At 40.1% G+C, this 20,067-nt stretch overlaps 1 protein-coding gene across 5 annotated transcripts in view; it reads left to right on the top strand.

The window, feature by feature from the left end:
- Positions 1-20,067, top strand: part of gria1a (glutamate receptor, ionotropic, AMPA 1a) — an 84,073-nt gene that overhangs the window by 51,369 nt on the left and 12,637 nt on the right. For 4 of the 5 annotated variants that reach the window (XM_055033955.1, XM_055033953.1, XM_055033957.1 and 1 more), the window contains exons 12-14: positions 10,931-11,129; positions 11,793-12,040; positions 17,776-17,890. In XM_055033955.1, the coding sequence (XP_054889930.1) occupies positions 10,931-11,129; positions 11,793-12,040; positions 17,776-17,890 (562 nt within the window). Of the gene's footprint in view, positions 1-10,930; positions 11,130-11,792; positions 12,041-17,775; positions 17,891-18,543; positions 18,659-20,067 lie in introns of all 5 variants that reach the window. The other variant, XM_055033954.1, reaches the window with a different exon arrangement.

Genomic DNA, 20,067 nt, shown 5'->3' with positions numbered 1-20,067 from the left:
TTTCTAAATGTCAGCCCCGTCAGTCAAACCCTCCCAAAAGCCACACTCTGTGCTTATGGGTTCTCCTTGTGTTTATCTCTGCAAACAGGTGGACTCTGAGACAGCCTCCCCCCCACCTTCACCAAACACACACACACAAACGCATACTCAAACACCACTCCATCCATCCAATCATCTGCACATTTCCAGCTGCTTCCATCACCTCTTTTCAGTCCACCTCTTCTCCCCTCTTTCCTGCTCTCCATCCGCTGCTCTCTGCACTTTTCCACTGGTCGCATTTGGTTTGAAATTTATCATGAGAGGCAGCTCTCTCTGGACCTTGATGCCAACACCTGCAGAGTTATCTCTACATTTTTTGATTACGTTTTTGGTGCCATTTAGACCTTTCTTTTTTTTTTTTTTTTTTTTTTTTTTGGAAATGGATTTGCTATTATTGGAAACTCAGACAACCTACAGAAAATGTATTTTCCTTTGCCTGTGTGTGTGTGTTTTCTTTTTTTGTTCTTTGTTTTTTTTTTTCTATTTTCCAAACCTGTTCTCAGGTTCATTTGCCTTTGGGGGCATTCCAGTAAATAACTGTATAATTGAAAATATGTTTTTTTTTTTTTTTTTTTTTTTTTTCAGTATTTCCCCCCAAAGAAATGAGGTAATATAAATGACACTCATTAGTGTTTCTACGTATTTTGATGAATATTGCCAACAGCCCCAATTCATTTTCTTAGAAAAATAAAACGTCCAGTAAAATAAAGAAAAATGTTGAAATGTTATCTTGCAGCATACTAAATCAAGGGGAAGACTGTTGATGTCATAGTTTTAAATGATTTGACCACCCATATTCCTTGCTTTCTTTCACTTCTGTTAATTTTTTTAATTTAAAATGTAGACACACACTATTGCAGAATTATTCTGAAATAATCAAATTAACCAAACCTCAGTATTGTGCGAAAGAGGAAAACCTCGCACATTGATGGCATTGCCCTCAGGTTGAACCCTCCTTCCACTTCCTCGCCTGACTTGAAGAGCAGGCATTCTTGTTTCCAATGCTTGCCTTGAATTAGTTTGGAGATGTTTTATGTGTCACATTTCTGTGTGTTTTCCCTTCGCCCGTGCCTCTCCTACACGGTTGTACACTGAAATAAATCGGCTCTGTCAGTCACTCAGTCCCTGCCATAGCAACCGTTACTCAGCCTGGCCGTTGAAAATCCTCCGGTAATGGATTGTGTATGTGGTGCATTATCGTAAACCAGTGAGGGCCTGCGTTTTTCAATACGACACACTTTTCTGTCGTACTGTTCTGCATTTTCTACATGTGCAAAAAGGACTCTGTACCTGGTGGCAACATCTAGATGCATTTACTTCTTTAGGGAAATAACGTATAGAATAGAATAATGTTTATCTTAAGAACCGTCTTAGTTAAACCGAACAACACGGAAGCATTGCTCAAGAGTTTCTGGTCCAAATGTTCATACCATGACATCATTGCTGCATATTTCTCAGCTGCACCCACTACAAAGGTGCTTTGTTGGACTGGGATCTGTTAAATTCTCATGTGCAACACATTATGAGGTGATTTACGCAGGTTGTTATCAGTGTCATTGGTGAAGCTGTTGCTGCAACATTTGAGCAGCACTTGGATCGATACTGTCGCATCAGTGTATTTTTGGGATAGTTCAAGTGACTCAGTCACAAGGCTTAGGCCACAAGTTTATTTGACTTGTCGAAACACAAAAAAAGAGCATCTTTCACCTGAAACGGTGCTCAGTTTTGATGCAGATTAATCGGAATAGTGATAACAAATCACTATTCTCAGTAGTTTTATGAGAGATTTCCTATTAGTACTTATAAGTTTAGAAAACTTTAAGAAGATTGGACAAACGATGGCCTGAGCTGTTGAAGCATTTATTCTCTTATTTCTTGCTCAAATGTTTGAATTTCAGTTCAATTCACAGTTCAATTCTTTTGTATTAAAATGTTGCTCTTTATTTTCTCATGTAATCTATTTTCTTTTTGGTTTTGACTTTTATTTAAATTCTACTGAGAACTCTGCCTTTGGATGAAGAAATTCTCTTGAGTCTTTAACGCTGCATCGTCACTTTGGGCGTTAAAACCGCATCATCGTCCAGCGGATTGTATAATCAGACGTAGGCAGCTGCTTGTTTGCTAATCAAACTTTCAGGAAAGAATCTCACAAATTCTTGCCATCAAGGAAATTATTGATCCTGCCCAGGGATCTGTGTGAGATATTACACGGTGTTGATGTTTCTATCATTGTCTAAGCCAATAAGAAGCCCGACAGAATTACATGCCTCTGAGTTGCATAATTGCAGATCTGCTGAGCTGCCCTATAGCAGTTAGGGGAATTTGTGTGGAAGAGATGATTTATTCATAAAGAGATGATTTGGTTTACTCCACGGAAGAACTTATGTTTTATTTATCTGGAGATCGCATGAAGGCAACTTTTGATCACACATGCATGCACCATCAGCAGCAGAAAGCAGAAAGCAGCGAAGGCGCACTCTGAGGATCTCAGTGGGCAATCGCGCTTTGTACACAGACACAGATACGTTTCCTCCAGAGGGGGATTTTCTGTCTATTCGGCTGCACAGAGACTTTTATGGTTTCATACATGATGGTAGAAGACTATGCTTGGACTGGTGTCTGCTTCAGAAAACCTTGCCTGTTGCAAGCTCCTGCCTCTCACTTGTGTATCATGGCTGAAAGAACCAAGATACATGTTTTATTTTTTTGTGTTTTTTTTTTTTTTTGTCATTGCAAAAGAAACGGAAATGTTGAAGTTAGTTTCTCTGGCACCAATACTCTTCAAACACACAGAAGTTAGCATGAGTGACAAGAAAATACAGCATGAGGAAAATATCTAATTGTCGCTAAAATCACCTTCAAACGCTTTCAGGGTTGACTAATGAGATGTGAAACAGAGAGGAAGGAATTTTCAGTCCCTGATAATCAATGGTATTTCAGTTACCATCAGCAACTTTTACTGTGATTCTGTCTTTATTTCGTTTTATGTCAGGTTTACAACGTCTATAAAACAAATAAATGAGAACCTTACAAGTAAAAAAATAAAAACACCTTAATTTCCACGAGTGAAAATAATTGGTAAAGTTCTAAGCACTCATATCTAAGAAAAGTCCAAAATGTTATATTATGTCTTTCTATGTGAGGATCTTTATCAGTCTGTTCTGCTTTAGTCTGTAATTAATTAGTTAATATGTTCATATTACAGTAACACTGAAGTTCTTAAGCATTCGATAAAAAACTGTTATTATCCATTACCTTATACTTATCAGGGGTCGGGCTGCAGCGGCAGCAGAACTAGACAGATCCAGACTTCTCTCTCTTCAGGTGTTCCCAGTCCAGCAGATAGACGTGGTCAGCTGGTCTGGGAACCAGATGACCCGGATCTTCCTTTTGGTTTCCTTCTCGCGTGGAAAAGTCACAAGAGAAATGCAGTACAGGCCGCAGGCCATGACAAAACATAAACTAAAAGTATGTTGATGGTTTCAAAGCTTTGGACTTTGTTTTGGGGGGATCCAAATGAGAGGTTCTTGAAAGGAAAACAAGCAGATGAATCGAGGTTGAGTCTGTGGTCATTCACTGTGACAGATCCCCTGATTGTCGATTTAGAGCTGCCACAACCAAGGACAATCTACAACATAGCAATGTCTGGAAAATTGCTGCTGCAATCAATGTGAGTCTTGTCGTCTTTTACACAGCCAAGGGCACTTCTGCTGGTCTTGCTTCCCTCCTCCTGCTCTCCCTGTTTTCACTCAGACTCTTATATTAAGTACAACATCCACATTTGTCCATTTATCGATGAACTGATACAGCGTGTCAGCCGGATGTATCTGACACCATTGTGATGCGGCAACAGGTCTCCCTGTCTGTCTTTTGTTGCATATTGTGACAGGAGTTGCTGCGTCTCACTCCCACAGTGTTGCATGTTCAAGTGCTGCACGATTTTTGAAACTGCTCAGTGCGTGCTGGCTGCTTTAGGCGTCCTTGCAAATCACTGCACATTGTTGCATAAGGAACTCAGTAGATCAACCTGGAGTAATATGACTTGCAGGAAAAAAAAAATCGCAGTTCTTGGCTTCTCACTCAGACCCCTGTCTTCTGGCTTGTGAGACATTTTAAAAGTTTTCTGTCTATAATAGCACTGCTCTTCTTCTGCTGTAGGCGTGGATGCTCTTATAGAGAGGAGAGCAGAACGAGGGAGAAGAGAAGGAGTCAGATGACTAAAGTCTCTCTCAGCTCAGCTGTACTGTTTGGAGTGCAAAGTGGGCTGCCATAGCAACCATAAAAAGAGAAAGATTGACCTCCCTCTTTTTCTCTCTCCCTTTTTTTTTGTTATTTTTTTTTAAACCGATCCACCGACACATCAAGTGTCTCAAACGGTGTCATTTTGCTGACAGATTTGCTGTTTATACTTTAAGTGTGCCGATGGTATTGATATTTGGTGATGCATTTGTTGTGATGCGTTTGTGTTTGCGCTCCTGTTTTCTTCGCCGGAGTGACTAAGAGGCTTTGCATATGTGTGTGGGCGCGCAGCTCTCACAACTTGCCAGCCCCGACTTATCTCAGGTTGCATGTGGCTTATACAGCTTCCATGATACCATTCAGCAAACATGTTTACTGCTTCAAGTACAAGGAGTGCAGCTCTGGACTGCACCGACTCCTCTGCAGCGAAGGACAAAGTCTTCAAAAGCGAAATAATTTTCTACAGATGGCACGACCACTCACATCAGCCATATCTTGCAGAGCAGCCACTTCACTTAGTTGCTTTTTAATGATGGAAACAAGGCATTTGGTTTCTCATAGTGTTGTAATAACTTGTTTGTGGCATACTTGTTACGGAGGAAGGGGTAACTTTATTGTGATATTCCCATTTCAACTTAATGCCATGGGAAAAGTGACCTTTAGGGGAGGTGATGTGCTTTATTAAAACGCTTTTGCTCCACATTTAAAGCGTCCATGTAGGTATTGTAAGTGGAAGCCCTCCGAAACAATAGAATCAGCAGATCTCAAAAAAGTTGTGAGTTTGACAAAACAAAAGTGTCGGGAAAACCGGCAAACTCTTGGCTAGAGCGTATTTTTATCCCTGTAGTCTCATTTAGCTATGTAGATGGAAGAGAGCGAGAGAGAGAGAAAAGAGAGGGTGAAGTGGTGGAAAGTTGAGAGCACAGTGAAAGCATCAGACGTTCTGAAAAATGTGCATGTTTTCTGTGCCTCGATGGGCTCTAAAAGCATCGTTTGACACACACTAGTTCAGTCTGGAGAGTTTGCTAAAGCTTTGCATCAGGCATGCATCCTCTGTGCAGGATGACGATCACTCCTGTCTGAGATTACGGGTGCAGAATTATGTAAAAATGAAGAAAAGAAAGACAATTGAATAAATACTTCATTCCAGCTGTTCTGGGACACCCATATACATATGCATGTTTTTAAGGGCCATAGATTTTTACAGTGCTGGCTGCTGAGAGACATTGTAAAAAGTTTTATACCTATATAACATTGATGAGCCCATGAATACTAAAGGAAAGGTTCATTTAAATCAGCCTGGTGGTGTACATCAGTTTACTGAGGGCCATAAAGTGTGAATGCAAATGGGAGACAGAATAATTTAAAGCGAGCAGATTCACAATGCTAAATAACATGGCTGACAGATCCTAAGGCTTGTTTACTATTCTGTCAAGCAGAAATGAAACAGGAGCCTATAACTCTCTGTGCTATGTCACATTCAGGTACAGCAATTAAAGTAGCAATTAAAGTAGTTGTACTTCATTGTCCATAGGTTCTTACTGTAAACCTTAGATCTTAACTCTCTAAGGACACATAATATTATATCCCCTGATTTGAGCTAAGTACAAAAGTATTTCTTTATTTGACTGATTTAACACACCAATTCATTAATTCCCCCCATTTAACAAACCTTCTCCCAACATAATCTTGTTTCTTACAAATACATCTAACAGTTTCTGTTTATAGTGAAGTACTTTAACGACTTATGAGGAAATGAAGAAGCATAATTATTAAAAATCTTATTTATAATTTGGATTAAGACTGTAGAAACTCTGTCTCGTTGATGCTCAAATACAGAAGCAAATTGTGCATTTTTATACGAACCCACTCAGTTGTTCATTCCTTTGGGCTGGATTACACATTTCGCCCTCACTGTTGAGTATTTTTATTCCTTATTCTGTTTTATATATTCCATATTTCCATCTTTGTGTGAACCTACAGTATTTGCTTTGATTGGCTGTCACTTTGGTGCTATTGCACAGAAGTTTCACCATTGTGGGACAATAAAGGATATTTCTTTTCCTTTTTTTTTTTTTTAAGATAATACAATGCACCCTATTTCCATATTCTATGGCTCTGAATGAGATAAGTTATTTTAAATTGATCAAATTCTTCTAGAAGTTTCAGAATTCCAGCAGGAACAAACTTAAAAGATAAAGCATCGTTAAAAAACCCTCTCATAATGACTTCCCTTAGAGAAACTGAGATTTCAGACAGATAAATGTGTGTTTTGTCTATAGCAAATCTCCAGTCTACAGCTTTATAAAGCCTGTCTACCATATTTTGAAGACTTCTTGGATCAGTGACCAAACACTCCTACTGTTCAGTTTTTATAATACAAGTAGAGACCTCCCCCACATGTTCACTGCAAAGTGACCTATGCATTTCAGCTTGATTTAAATTAATTTTAAAAATCCCAAAAACTGACAAAATGGGAAAGAGAGAGAATTGACAAGTATCAGATACAAATGGAATCAGGCAATCGTTTCCGTCGTCTCATTGTGTTCTCTATTCTGTCTGGATTAAAAAGTAGACCTATATAAATTGCACTTATAATATTTTCCTGTTTTTTTGTTTGTTTTTTTCCACAACCCGTAGATACTTCTGTTAGTGATATGAATAAGAAGGAGCTAATTGAGCCAACATATCTACATGTTTCTGGTGTACCAAAACATGTAGATATGTAAATGTTGCTCAGTATTTTGTCTCCTGGTGAGTTAAGAGCATTAGCAGTATTTTATTGCAATCATACAGAATGTGCCAACAATTACACCTAAAAGTTTGCAAGGATTTTAAGAATATATTCATTAGTTCCACTGCTATATGGTCTCTTTCTTGTACAATCCCTATATTTCTAATACTGACATACCTGATTGTGAAACATATAGATGTGATGCTTGTTGAAAAAAAGTCCATAAAAACTCTTTTCCTACTCTTTTTTTTTTTTTTTTTGCCTTAGAATGATGCACCACAATTAGAGACCATTTTCTTTCTAGTTTAAACCTTTGCAAATCCTAATCCAATTGTAATGTGGCCATTACTGGCTCATTTTTTACACTTGCAAGTCATTAGTCATTGTTAATTACCATATCGAAAAGAAGAGGCCAGCCAGGGGGAGTTCTAATGAGAGTTTAGTGCCGCAGTAGATTCCCAGAGAATTGTGGGTGGAGAACATATAGCGGAGGACGAAGCTCTGATCTGAGATGATCTGGTACCTGTGGCATTCAGCGACTGATCACTGCCAAGTGATGCAGACAGCTGAAAGAAAAGCTTCTTATGGAAGAGTTTAAGGCCCTACGACTGTGAATGTGCGTGTAGGTGTGTGTGCATCTGTAAATACCAAGTCTTTCCTTCGGATGTTATTGGAAATGTTTCCTAATGTATAGTGCTCCGCATTGCTTGGGAATGCTTCCCCTCAGTTCAACGAGTAGCAGAAAACCCGACAGCAGTGTTATATTTGATGTGAAGTGGCGGGATTGAGTCAGAGAGAGAGAGATGAGGCTGAGGCTAAATAGACATTGTTCTAGCCTTTTTAAGGACTCCAGAAAGTAGTATATATGCAGAAACATCTAGTTAATGCAGTCAAGCTAGATTCAAAGTCATTTGTCAATGGTAGTGGATTTGGCATAGGTTAGATTAATGGTTTTATTTGTAATAACTTTTAAGGGCAATTACTCAAATAAGTCAATTGATTTCATTGGTAGTAACTTTTAGGAAGTAGTAATTTCACCAGTTGGTAATATGTTTTGGTCCATCAAAAGAAATGGTTGGACTCAGAAACTATATATTGATAATATAAGCAATATTTTTGATTCAAACCTCCTTTTGGCTCTGAATTTATTGAATAGACGCATGAGTTCAACAACAAAGATTGTTTTTGATCTGAGTGCCTGTTGGGCCCATTCAGCTTTCGAGGGTTTGAGGAATCCCCGATCGTTCGTGTAGCTTCCTTAGAAATGTGAACTGTGGACACTGACATGTGAGTTGGTTTACGTCTGTGTTTCCAACTTAAATGGTATTTTAGGTTCGAATAGCTCCGGTGATTGACCAGCTACTTGGTGCACAATGAGCTTCTTGTTACACATCCAGAACTTTTTTTTTTCTTCTTTTGAAAGAAATAACCAGTAGGCCAAGAGGAGCCGCTTCTGTCTGCATCACAGTTTGTTTGTCCGATTTACGGGTCTACCAGAAACATGTAGATATGGAAACAAAATAATGAGATTAACTCCACTAAATAATTTATGCATTAAAATATGTGCATTTAATTAATTGAAATCAATCAAAAGAAATCCCCCTCAAGTCCTGTGAAGTTAAACTGTGACAAAAATAGTAGAAATTCAAGTGTTATGCATAGTTTAGCACGGTGCTGAGGAATTTGAAAATTGTTGCAAGTTGATAATGGTAGAAAACAAGTAGGACGCTCTTTCTTTTTGGGAGGAAATTACCTGATAAACATTGAGTTTATCTATGCATTTTTTGTTCTGCTCAACTAGAGAGGAAGGTTACAGGAGATCCACACACACACACACTCTCTGCTTATTTTTTCCTCTGCACACTAAACGGCCTCATTGTTATCTTGCACAGATAAACTCACACTCATCAGCACACTGCAAGAGGAGGGGAGCGTCAGTGCATGCATGTCTGTGTGGGCACCCACGCTGCGCTAAGTGTCAGCACCAAGGCTTAGGCTATTGTTGCCTTGGACCAAAACAAACTCCTGTCAGCCCCCGAGCGCAGGGGGAGACGCAAAGGCAGGCGGAGGGGGGAGGCAGTGAAGATTCACGTTGGACAGAGGATGAAAGTTTGGGGGTGCATCGGGGGGAGCAGAGGGGAGCGGAGAGAGAAGAAAGCGAGAAAAGGAAAACAGGACGACTGAAGGGGAAGGATTAGACAGCTGTTTACTGCCATCTCTGGAGAGAAGCAGCAGTCAAAGCAGAGGAATTTGTTTGCTTTTGCTGCTGCAATCCAGTTTATTTTTCCATCTCTGCCGTTTCTCTTCATGCCTGTTCTTGCCCCCTTCTGATTTGCAACACTGTGTCAGCACGCACAAAAAGCAATACTGGTTTGTTTTCCCCCCAGTCGCACGTCTGATTAGCTAACGCACATTTCCTCCTTAGTCAAATCAACCAGACGACTACCAAGAGAGTAGGAAGCAGTTAACATGCTAATGTAGAGCTAATAGGTATTGTGATAGCTCATTTTCAATGTGCAGAACAATTATAGTGATAACACTTCATACTATAAAGTATAACAACTTCCAACATCCTTCCAATCAATTTAGTGTTTTCATGTCCGAAGACAGAAGGCATCTGCACAGCATGCCTGAACCTTTACCGTGTTTAAGTGCAAGAAGGATGTTATTTCCTTTCTCAAAAGTAGAATTATTTCTCAAAATTGTTCTTTGATTTTAAATCTGAAAGAGCATCCAACTTGTTTTATATTGTTTTCTTGTTTTTGCTGCTTAGCTCAATGTTCTGCACATGAAAGCACCACTTTAATAGTTTTCATTTTTCTTAAAACCTGCAAATGTAATTTAAATAATCTCAATGCACAAGCAGATTTATATTAATTTATCCTTTAAGGTATTTTAATTTGGGTGCTTGGGTAAAAAACATGATTTGTTTTCGCCCTGAGTCAACAGCTGAATATTTACATTGTAGCTGTGTTGCTTATTTTCAAAGATTTTCAGGAGACTGGAATATTGCATGAGTGCATTCTTTTATTTTGTTATTTTTTTTTTTTTTATGCCCGAAAATAAACCACCATTTTTGGTTGACGCATAGTAAAATAGTATCTAGGGACAAAAAAACTCAGGTGGCTTGTAGATAGTCTCACACGCAACCACAGCCCTGCTTCATGACGTTCAAAGGCTCTGGAGCCACTCAGCGTTGCCTCTGTGCTCTTTCTCTGCCACTCTTTCATCATCTTGCCATCATCTCAAAAGCATCTTAAATGATTATGTTTTAGCTTCTCCCTTTTTTGTCTCGCCGTGCTTAGTCTCGCCTTCATGTTCACACTATTTGCTTTTAAGGCAGAAAGATGGACAGTAAGAGGCCCTTTTTGTTTCAGATTTGTGTCATTTTCGTTGCATAAGCACCACTGCTCTCTGCTCCGGTGCTTGCATGTGTTCTAGCTGCCGTTTGTTTTTGTTTTTTCTCCAAGTAAACAGACAGAAAGACATGGATTTACCTCGTCGTTATTTTGTTTACTTCAAAAGTGTAATTGGAGAAGCAGTAAAGTGTTCTCCTTTGCTGATTAATCCCAAACAATTAATGCACGTGGCTCCATTAAACATATTGGCAACTTTCTTAAAGTGAGATTAATTTGGCAGGCAGGAGGCTGAGTGGGCCTTTGTGGGGCTGGTTATCTTTCCTCAGCAGATTGGGCTAAGCTCTCCACAGGCCCGGTGGGATGAAGAGTGTTTGAGTGTAGAGACGGTGTGGAGCAATGTAGGTCATTTGGATGGTGTGAACACCACAAGGGTTTAAGATCGCGCTTCCCGATTACATGTCAAACACAAATGTTATTCGTTACTCAAACGTGCTCGCGCATTCTGGTGCACCTGCGGCGACTAATCCTGACCAACGACATCGTGGATCTCTGGTTTCAGCTCTCTGTCTGGTCGCATTGTCGGTGGCGTCTGGTGGTTCTTCACCCTGATCATCATCTCCTCCTATACGGCCAACCTGGCTGCCTTCCTGACCGTAGAGAGGATGGTGTCTCCTATAGAGAGCGCTGAGGACCTGGCTAAGCAGACGGAGATCGCCTATGGAACGTTAGATGCCGGTTCGACAAAAGAGTTCTTCAAGGTGAGAAATGTCAAGCTTTTGTACAGTGTTTGCTAAAGCACTGCCGTCTCTTACAACAACAAGCTGCAGTTTGTTTTATGGAGTCTTTAATCTGACGGGCCGACGTCAGTAGTTTGTAGTAGTTTGTGATCTTGCCAATGCAGAGGTACGTCTGTATTCATCTTCTAAGCAGTTCTAACCACCTTCCCTGGCCTTAGTGATGATTAGCGTCCTCGTAGCAACATGCTGAAACTAACATGTTTAATTAGGGATAGTTCAGTCTGGGTGTGTTGTTGTGTTATTTCTCTGACGCAGCATTTTTGCATATTTGCCAAAATGTTCAGTTGTCATCAGTCCCCTTCATGCATTGTGTCAAACTGCAAATGTTCTGTTTTTTTTTTTCTTTCTGAAACTGCCTTTTTTCCTCCTGCTACTCTTCTTTTAAAATCAGAACGTGCAGATTTGTTTCAGCAGGTCGTCGTATCTCAGCTGTGAACATAGGAAGTTCCCCTAGAGTTACCTTCGGCCTCCTAAATGTTTCTCTGATTAATGTTATACTTGCCTGTCAACATAAGTGGATTTCAACTTCTTCATAATCTTGTCCCTCACCTGTTCTTTCTTATTTAACTGACACTGTCTCTAATTTTTGGTCTCTGCCCTCTTGTTTAAACTTTTGCCCCTCAGAGGTCAAAGATCGCTGTGTTTGAGAAGATGTGGTCCTACATGAAGTCGGCTGACCCATCAGTGTTTGTCAAAACGACGGACGAGGGAGTGATGAGGGTCAGGAAATCCAAAGGCAAGTACGCCTACTTGCTGGAGTCCACGATGAACGAGTACATCGAGCAGAGGAAGCCATGTGACACGATGAAGGTGGGAGGAAACCTGGACTCAAAAGGTTATGGGATTGCCACGCCCAAGCGCTCCCTTCTAAGGTAAAATCCCGCCGTTGCGATATGATCAGGAAAAAGCCGTAAAAGTTATTTTATTGCTGTATTTCACATTTCATCTGTTGCTTCCCTCATGTGGCAGACATTTTATTTGTTTCATCCATTTTGATTTATTTAAACAGTACTGGAAGAAGGTCTAGACTTATACTAACTCAAAGGAATTAGAATAGAGTGTCATTTTATAGTGGTGTTGAAAATATCTCCTCGTGAAAAGAAACAATGATTTTTATTGGCCTCATCAAACAAGCGGACATTAAAATTTGTCTACCTTTTAGCAAAAGTTAAGAATCCTCATTTTGCCATAAATCACCTGAATCTTTCACAAATCAAAACATTTGTTTGAAAGAATCACCAATCAGTGTAGGAGATTCCAGCTCGGACTAGTATTGTGGTCTCATATTTATCTGATTCTAAAGTCCTGATCGTCTACAGATGCGTCTCAAAAATTTTTTATATCTTGCAGAACTTTAAGATTTTTGTAACTCATTTCAAAAAGTGAAACTCGTATAACACATAGAGTCACGACGGAGTGAAATATTTCAAACTGTAACTTCTTTCAATTCTGATGATTATGGCTAACAGATGACGAAAAACCCAAATTTAGTGTCTCAGAAAAAAATAGAATTTTGGAAACTCACGATGTCGCATCCTAATCAGCTAATTAACACAGAGATAAACAGTAGTGGTCATTGACACTCTCCCCACGGAGGGCATTCCCCGAAAGGTGATTGCTAAAGATGCTGGATGTTCAAAGAGTTGCTGTGTGCCAGCATATTCAGTGGCAGGAGAAAGAGCGATAGGAAAAGTTGCACAGGCTGCAGCGAAAACAGCAGCTTTGAGAGAATTGGCGAGTAAATTCCTTTCAAAGTTTTTTGTGTGAACTTCATCAGGAGTGGAATGAGGCTGGAGTCAGCATATCAAGAGCCGCTGTGCACAGACAAATCTGACATGGGAGCTTCGAATGCCACATTCCTCATGTCAAGCCACTTCTGAACAAGAAATCTTTTCCAATGCAAAGAAAGTTTTATTTCATTTTACATAAATTCAGCAGCAACTGCACAGACCGTTGTCTGAAACGTTATTTCAGTGAGGGTGTTAACATCATGAGATCTTGTGTCATTTTTATTCCTACGTTCACTCCTCGGATGCAAGATGAAGCGATTGTGGGGGGCAGGACTGTCGCAACAAGCGATAAATTAAATATTTGCATGATGAATTAGAAGGAGCTGGATAATTACAAATATGTTGATAATTTCCAGTTGCGTGCGTGTTTGTTTTTGTCGCCGCTCTCTCTCTTTCTACCACAGAGACTTGATGATGCCGTGGTGCATCGAGTTACTTTTCCCGTCGTCGTTCCTCCAGAATAATACAGGGAGCGATAAACGGAAAAACTTCAGTTTTACGGAGCTCCGGGTGAACCCGACACGCGGAACGCGACAGAGTCAAAAGTTTACATTTTTTATGGCTAGCCCATACGTGCACGTCTTCATGTACGAACTTGACATTTCCTGTGCATAACATAAGCTTTATAGGTAATGATGAATGTAGAGGGAGCGACGCTCTTCTCCTTTGTATTAACCCCATAAGGAGGAGTGAAGTCGCCTCCACCAGGCTCACGCTCTCCTGCCACAGAACCTAGCATGAAAGCCTAGTGGGGAGGAAAGAGCCAGAGAATGGCTGCTTTGAAAGCTGAGCATGACAGCCGCAGTCTGGAAGCACTCTGGATTGACTGTGCTGAACCCCGTGACCCGTGAGAGCCGGGATGCTGCATTTAAACACTATGAACCTGAAACGTAATCATCCAGGGCAGTTTTTCCTGCTTGGAAGAAGAAATTTACAACCTAATGCGGTGTCTCTGTCTAATGTGGTATTTAGTCGACAAGCAAAATACAAAAAGGCCAATGCTAAATGATGCGCACTAAGACAATTTAATTGTTGAACAAATACTGCCCTTTCATCTCATTGAAAAGCCAGCATTTCGGAAAAAAATTTAAAGATTTGACACCAGTGCAGAGTTAAGTTTTCACAGGCAGTATTCCCAACGATTAATATATTTTGAAGGGCAAGTTTGTTTACAGAGACTTCACAATCCATTTTTGTTTATTTATTTATTTGGGATGTTTCTAATGCCTTCCAGCTCCAGTGTTAAATGTTCTTTAGAAATTCATTTATTGAGCTTTGAGAGGATGCACTTGTGTTATTATGCTATTTTTATGCTGTTGGTTACTCAAATTACATTTTTATTGTTTATCGCAATAATTTGCGACCATTTATTGCCCATCAAAATTTGTTATTGTGACAGGCCTAATGAGAGAAGCTTGAAAACCTTTGCAAAAGTACTGTTCATCTGTTTTCTTTCTGTTAGCATGTGCACATTCATGATCAAATTAAGCCTTTCATTCTTGTGTTTGTTGCTCACAACCATGAAATGAAACTTTGTTTTCACTTTAATTTTTTTGTAGTTTGTATTTATCAAATGAATGTATTTATAGAGTTGGCTCCTACAGCTTCTACCTCTCGTGTTTGTATATTCTTGTAGTAAAGTGAATCTACTTAAGCAAACTTGTGAAAACAAATAGAAGTGCAAAGTAGGACAAGAAGATGTCGATTCCTGTTTGACCCTCCGTTTGGTTAACTCTACGGCTTTTTTTTGACGAATTGATTTGTGGAAGCTAAACTCAACTAAAGCGTCACAATTCTGCAATCGTGGAACTTGTGAAACGGCATTGAAAGTAAAGGAATCTACATCCAACATGGCTACTTTCCCACTTGAGCTAGAGCTCACACCTTGAATGTTCCACTTTACCCCATTCAATGTGACAAATGATGTAACGAATGATGATTCTTTCTGGGTTTGCTCCCGACATCGACAAGCGGCAGCTGTCATTTCACATCGCATTAACATTCTAACCGACTTCCCATTTATATTGCTTCTGCAACCACAGAGAGAGTGCAAATGCTGGGTGGCATCTGAAGCTTTTAATCTGTCTCTAATAGGCCTCATTCATTTTAATGAAGGAAGCCACACTGGAAGATTTTATTCAATCATTGCTGGGTTTTCTTTGGGACCTTGGTTGGCAGCCAGAGGTCAGAATGCAGACAGGAAATGGTTCTTGAGCCTTTCTCAGATGTTCCTGCTTTTTTGAAATTTATGCAAATCACATTTTATACATCAAGTAAGTGTTGCATTAGTTTAAGCTATAAATGGTGGGGGGTGAAATTAAGCTGCTCCAAACCCACATCTGGCCCTCAATAGCTGAGGATGTACCAGCGTATCTCCCGCTCTGTGGTGATCCCTAAATGAGCGGTGTTTGTTGCTGTCGGGTTTCTCTCGCCGTCATTCACAAATGTCTCGCACCGAGATTCGATAACGACTAATAAATTTGCATCGCTAATAAATGAAATTGAAATGCGCCGGTCTTGATTTAAGTTCCCGGCGCTCATGTGCGATTAGACATAAGTGAATGACCAAGCACTGCTCATACTGAATTCAATCATACCTGCAATGAGCTGTCAACAAATGAATGACGTTAGACTGCCGCATGTCAAGTGACTCCATTCTTATCTGTGTTCAGAAACAGGAAAACAATTTTATTTATTCACATTTGAGGGATATCAGCTGCACTGCATTGCAGGTTTGATTGAAAAGTTTCCATTTTACAGGAATGTCTTCAAATAACCCTTTTCTTCAGGTCAATCATTCTAATGTATTTCTTACATGTGCAACATCCATCCATCCCCAGCAGAGTTTACCCCATCTCTCTGATGTTCTGTGGCCTTTCTGATATCTGCTGACCTCAGAGCAACAGACCAAACTAACCTGAGCCATCCATGTTCACGGTCTTTGACTTCTTTCTTTTTTTGTCTGAGTTTGCTGGGTGGAGAATGAAGTCAGAAAGAGGTTTTACCAGCCCTGAGGAAAAAAAAGGGAAATGTGTTCCCTACAGCTGTGTTGTGAACTCAAGGCCAGGGGATAAAGACTCCTCTGTTTCTGCTGGTGAGAAAGGCTGAATATTAAACCGAACCTCGCCGCAGAGAAAAAGACGGTCTTGACTTCTGGTCATAGATTCTGCCTTTCTGCCTTAACGGGGATGGAGAGAATCTTTGTCCACGGCCAAACAGCTACAGGAAACACACTCGTGCACTTAATCCAGAGAGGACGAGAGTAAGCTATAAGGAGATGCCTTCAGTGAGTTCACCTGCTCGTGGAAGTATTATTCTTTTTATGCTTTATGCTTTAAACGTATTTACACCCTACAAGCCTTTGCCTGCTTGTGCTCTTGCTGATAGACTCAGTGAGCAAAGACACCAGGACAGGATTTGAACCCAGGACCTTCTTACTAAATCCTCCAGAAATCCTGAACCGTATATTACATGTAAAAGTAATATTGAACAAATACTGTACAGGCTAATAAAAATAACTGATAAATAACCCTTTAGTTTAGCACTGGTAGGAATCTTCAGAATCAACATGAATGGCTAACACTTAGCAAATCAGTGTTTTCCCACTGGGTGCTTTTCAGTCACTCGTGGGGTCTTTGTTTAGCCAACACTGATTTTTGTTAGCCGACTTCGTCAACAGAAAGCTTCAACAGCTGAAGAAGTACTACCACAAGAAATATCAAACCTTTATCAACACTTCAATGAAGGATTCAAGGTCGGCGTGATCATCTTTGTACGTCTTGTGAATAAACAGAAACAGGGAGGTTGAAGCCAACCTGTTGCTATTGTGCCTCTGACTTTCCAAGCGAAGTAATCACAGCCCTGTTTCAGCTGACTTGTGCCAAATCACGTGTGTGTGTGATTTGGCTGTTACAGGGGACAGAGGTAACCAGTTGGCCTGTGAATTTAAATCAAAGGAAATTGTATGTAATCCCTTCTGTGATTGATGGACTTAATTTCTTGCCATTAACATCATTATACATATTGAACTGCCATGAGACAGAACAAGTCTCTAGCCATCGGATCTCTTGGTACTGGTGCCACTTGAAGACAGAATGCACAAAATGGACACAAATATGATGAGTAACACACCTGTATCACACCCACTCATTACCGATCTTTGGTTTCATCAATGCCAGCTTGCTATTTAAGGCCCACATGCAAGAAGGATGTTTCAAGTTTGATTTGAAATTTGCCATAGGCAGCTGAGAAAGGGTTCTTCTGTCTTTGTGGCAATTTCTTTGTCAAAGAGGCTAAGTTGACAACACTTTATTCGCTAACTCTGTCAACAAAATAATCACTTTTCTTTCTTACTTCTTAACAAGGTCGTCAAACACTGATCAAGGTTACTTCATCAAATTAAGTAATCTGAATAGCACAATCCAAGACAGACTTTGCTCAATAATATTGAGGCAAGTTATTGCTGCAACATCTTGTGGGAAGATGCTACATTAGTACACCTCCCATCAATTTACTGTATTCGTTACCATATTAAAAGTAATTAACTTCATCACCCAAGGCATCTCAGTTTAGCCCTCTGTCTCTCTCTCTGAGGCCCCTGCTTGGTAAAACCTGGTACATCTCAGCAGCATTTCAGTGCACTGCATGTGTATAACATAACACGCACATTCAAAACCAGGGCTGCTGGTCCGTATGAAGTTAGCTACATTCAGGACAATCCCTTACTTTCAAGTCAATGTTGTCATAATTGCCACCACTATGCGACCAATCTCTCTATATCTGTCTCCTAACGGTTATCGTTTCATATCATTTTCAAGAAACCCAGTAAACCTGGCAGTGTTAAAACTGAACGAGCAGGGCCTCTTGGACAAATTGAAAAACAAGTGGTGGTACGGCAAAGGAGAGTGCGGCAGCGGGGGAGGGGACTCCAAGGTCAGAGCCAGTTTTGATGAACCCTGTGTGTAACGGGGTGGAGATGGTGGTAACCGGCAGCTCGACGCCACACCGCCTCTCTGGCAACACTGTTTTTATCTATGAGATTTAGGAACGAGCCAAACTTTTGAGCTGTTTGACAGTAAATTTGAAATCCGCCGAGCTGAATACATGCACCAAGTGAACCGTGAAACTTTATTAGTAATTGAAGCAGCAGAGGGAAGCACAATCTGTTATTTGATACTGCAGATGCTTTTCAGGGGTAGTTGTTAAATCTTGCATTTTTATTTTTTTTTTCCATATTCTGTTAGTAAAAGATTTAATTAAGATGACAGTGTTGCATGAGTGGGGGTGAGCAGAGTGCCGGTTACCCGAAGTGATATAGTAATACACATCTACAGCCTTACAGAGTGAGCCAGCCAAGCTAGATGGAGTATTAATGCATATCACTTTGACTCAAATGTTAATAATGACGTTTAATGCCATGTATTTGTGTGTTTGTGTGGGATGTTTTAATTTTCTTTGTCGTCAAGCAAGCGAGACCAAGCATTGATTGTTGTGTGGACGTACTTGTTTGCTCTGTGTTTCTGAATTAATAACATAAAATAACATGGCGTCATATGTTATTTATGTTATTTCCCTACTGTTGGAAGAATCCCAGTAAACCTAGCGGTGTTGAAACTGAATGAGCAAGCCATCTTAGACAAACTGAAAAACAAATGGTGGTACGATAAAGGCGAGTGTGGCAGCAACGACGCCGCAAGAAAGGTTAGTCTCAACGCAAAAAACTGACACCTCACTGTGCCTCCCAACCCTAACCCTGCTTTGTTCCTAGACCAGACCTTACCCTTCAAAAATAAAAATACAGTGGTCCTCCCTGTGTGGCTTTCGTAGAACCGCACTGGACCAAATATCAGACAGCAGTACAAAGATTACTTCTCTTTTTTTTTCTTTCTGAAATTTGGAACACTTAACTTAGTAATGCATTTTTTCCCTTTAGGATTTATACATTGCAAAATGTATTCAGCAAATTATGCAAAGTCAGTGCATCAGTCTTCAAAAACGTACTTTGGTTGATTCAGTTTAGAGTAAGGTTTAACCAGCAGGGACCAATTTAAACTGTACAAATCAAAAATCATTTCCTTTGCTGAGAGAAATCGGTGCAATTTCCCCTCACTTTGTATGCTTTCAGGACTCACATCAAAGACAGTCACATGTGGCGTGCGTTTAATTTTTCAACACACTTTCAAAAGGTCACCGCTTTTGTGGCTCGAAATATTTCAGCACAAACTTCGATTTTACAGAATAAGCAACCAAGTGGAATAAATTACGTGTGACGTATACAGTGACTTCCACTCTTATTGGCACTCCCAATTAAAAGCGTATAAAACAATTTTACTGGAGAGACATATACATTTTTAGACAAATCAGTGGTGCAACAAATCCTGACTAGTCTTTACAATTTACATATTACGTTTTCTATTTCAGCTTCTTATACCTCTCTGCTTCGTCCGTCTATATTTTAGGCACCTAATTTTGAATTGTTTTCACTCAGTAAGAGGATCCAGACTGAGGACTGTTAGTGTAAGAACACCCCTATCAGAAAAGACGCAGATGTTTCAGTTTCTGGCCTGTAGTTCAGCGGTGAGGGCGGGTCAGGCTAAAAATCATTTGATTCCAGTCAGCAGCAATTTATTTTTGTATTTATTTATTTTCTTGGTGCTTCTCAACTTCTTTTTATGTTTATGAAAACGCTAAAGAAGTTGTAGCCACTCATACACGACTTCCTGTTTCTCTTGCTGCAGACATCTAGTCGTCTGCATGTAGATTTTGGAGTCTGAAGGGGTCGGTGTGTTACAGAAGGAGAGTGATGAGACTGAGGCCTGAGTGAGACCAGAATTGTCACAGCTCATATTTTTAACTAATGTGAAAAACCGACAGCTACTAACTAAATCCAAGCTGTCCATGCCCATCCTTTCATTTTTCGACAATTAAATTCGGAGGGGGGGAAAGTGGTAGTCATTTGGTTTAGTCTGATGCCAGGAGTCGTTTTCATCCTAGCACAAATCAGCTAATTTGTCAGGAAGTGCCCCTAGACACACCCCTCTAGTCGATTTGGAAATTTTTATTGTATCTCAGCTGGAAATTTCATACGCTAAATATTGCTTTGAAAGCAA

Source organism: Poeciliopsis prolifica, unplaced genomic scaffold (genome assembly GCF_027474105.1).
Source record: "Poeciliopsis prolifica strain line A6 unplaced genomic scaffold, Auburn_PproV2 SCAFFOLD009, whole genome shotgun sequence".
Lineage (NCBI taxonomy): Eukaryota > Metazoa > Chordata > Actinopteri > Cyprinodontiformes > Poeciliidae > Poeciliopsis > Poeciliopsis prolifica.
The sequence above is the reverse complement of the archived record's forward strand: the minus strand, read 5'-3'. Positions and strand labels throughout refer to the sequence as shown.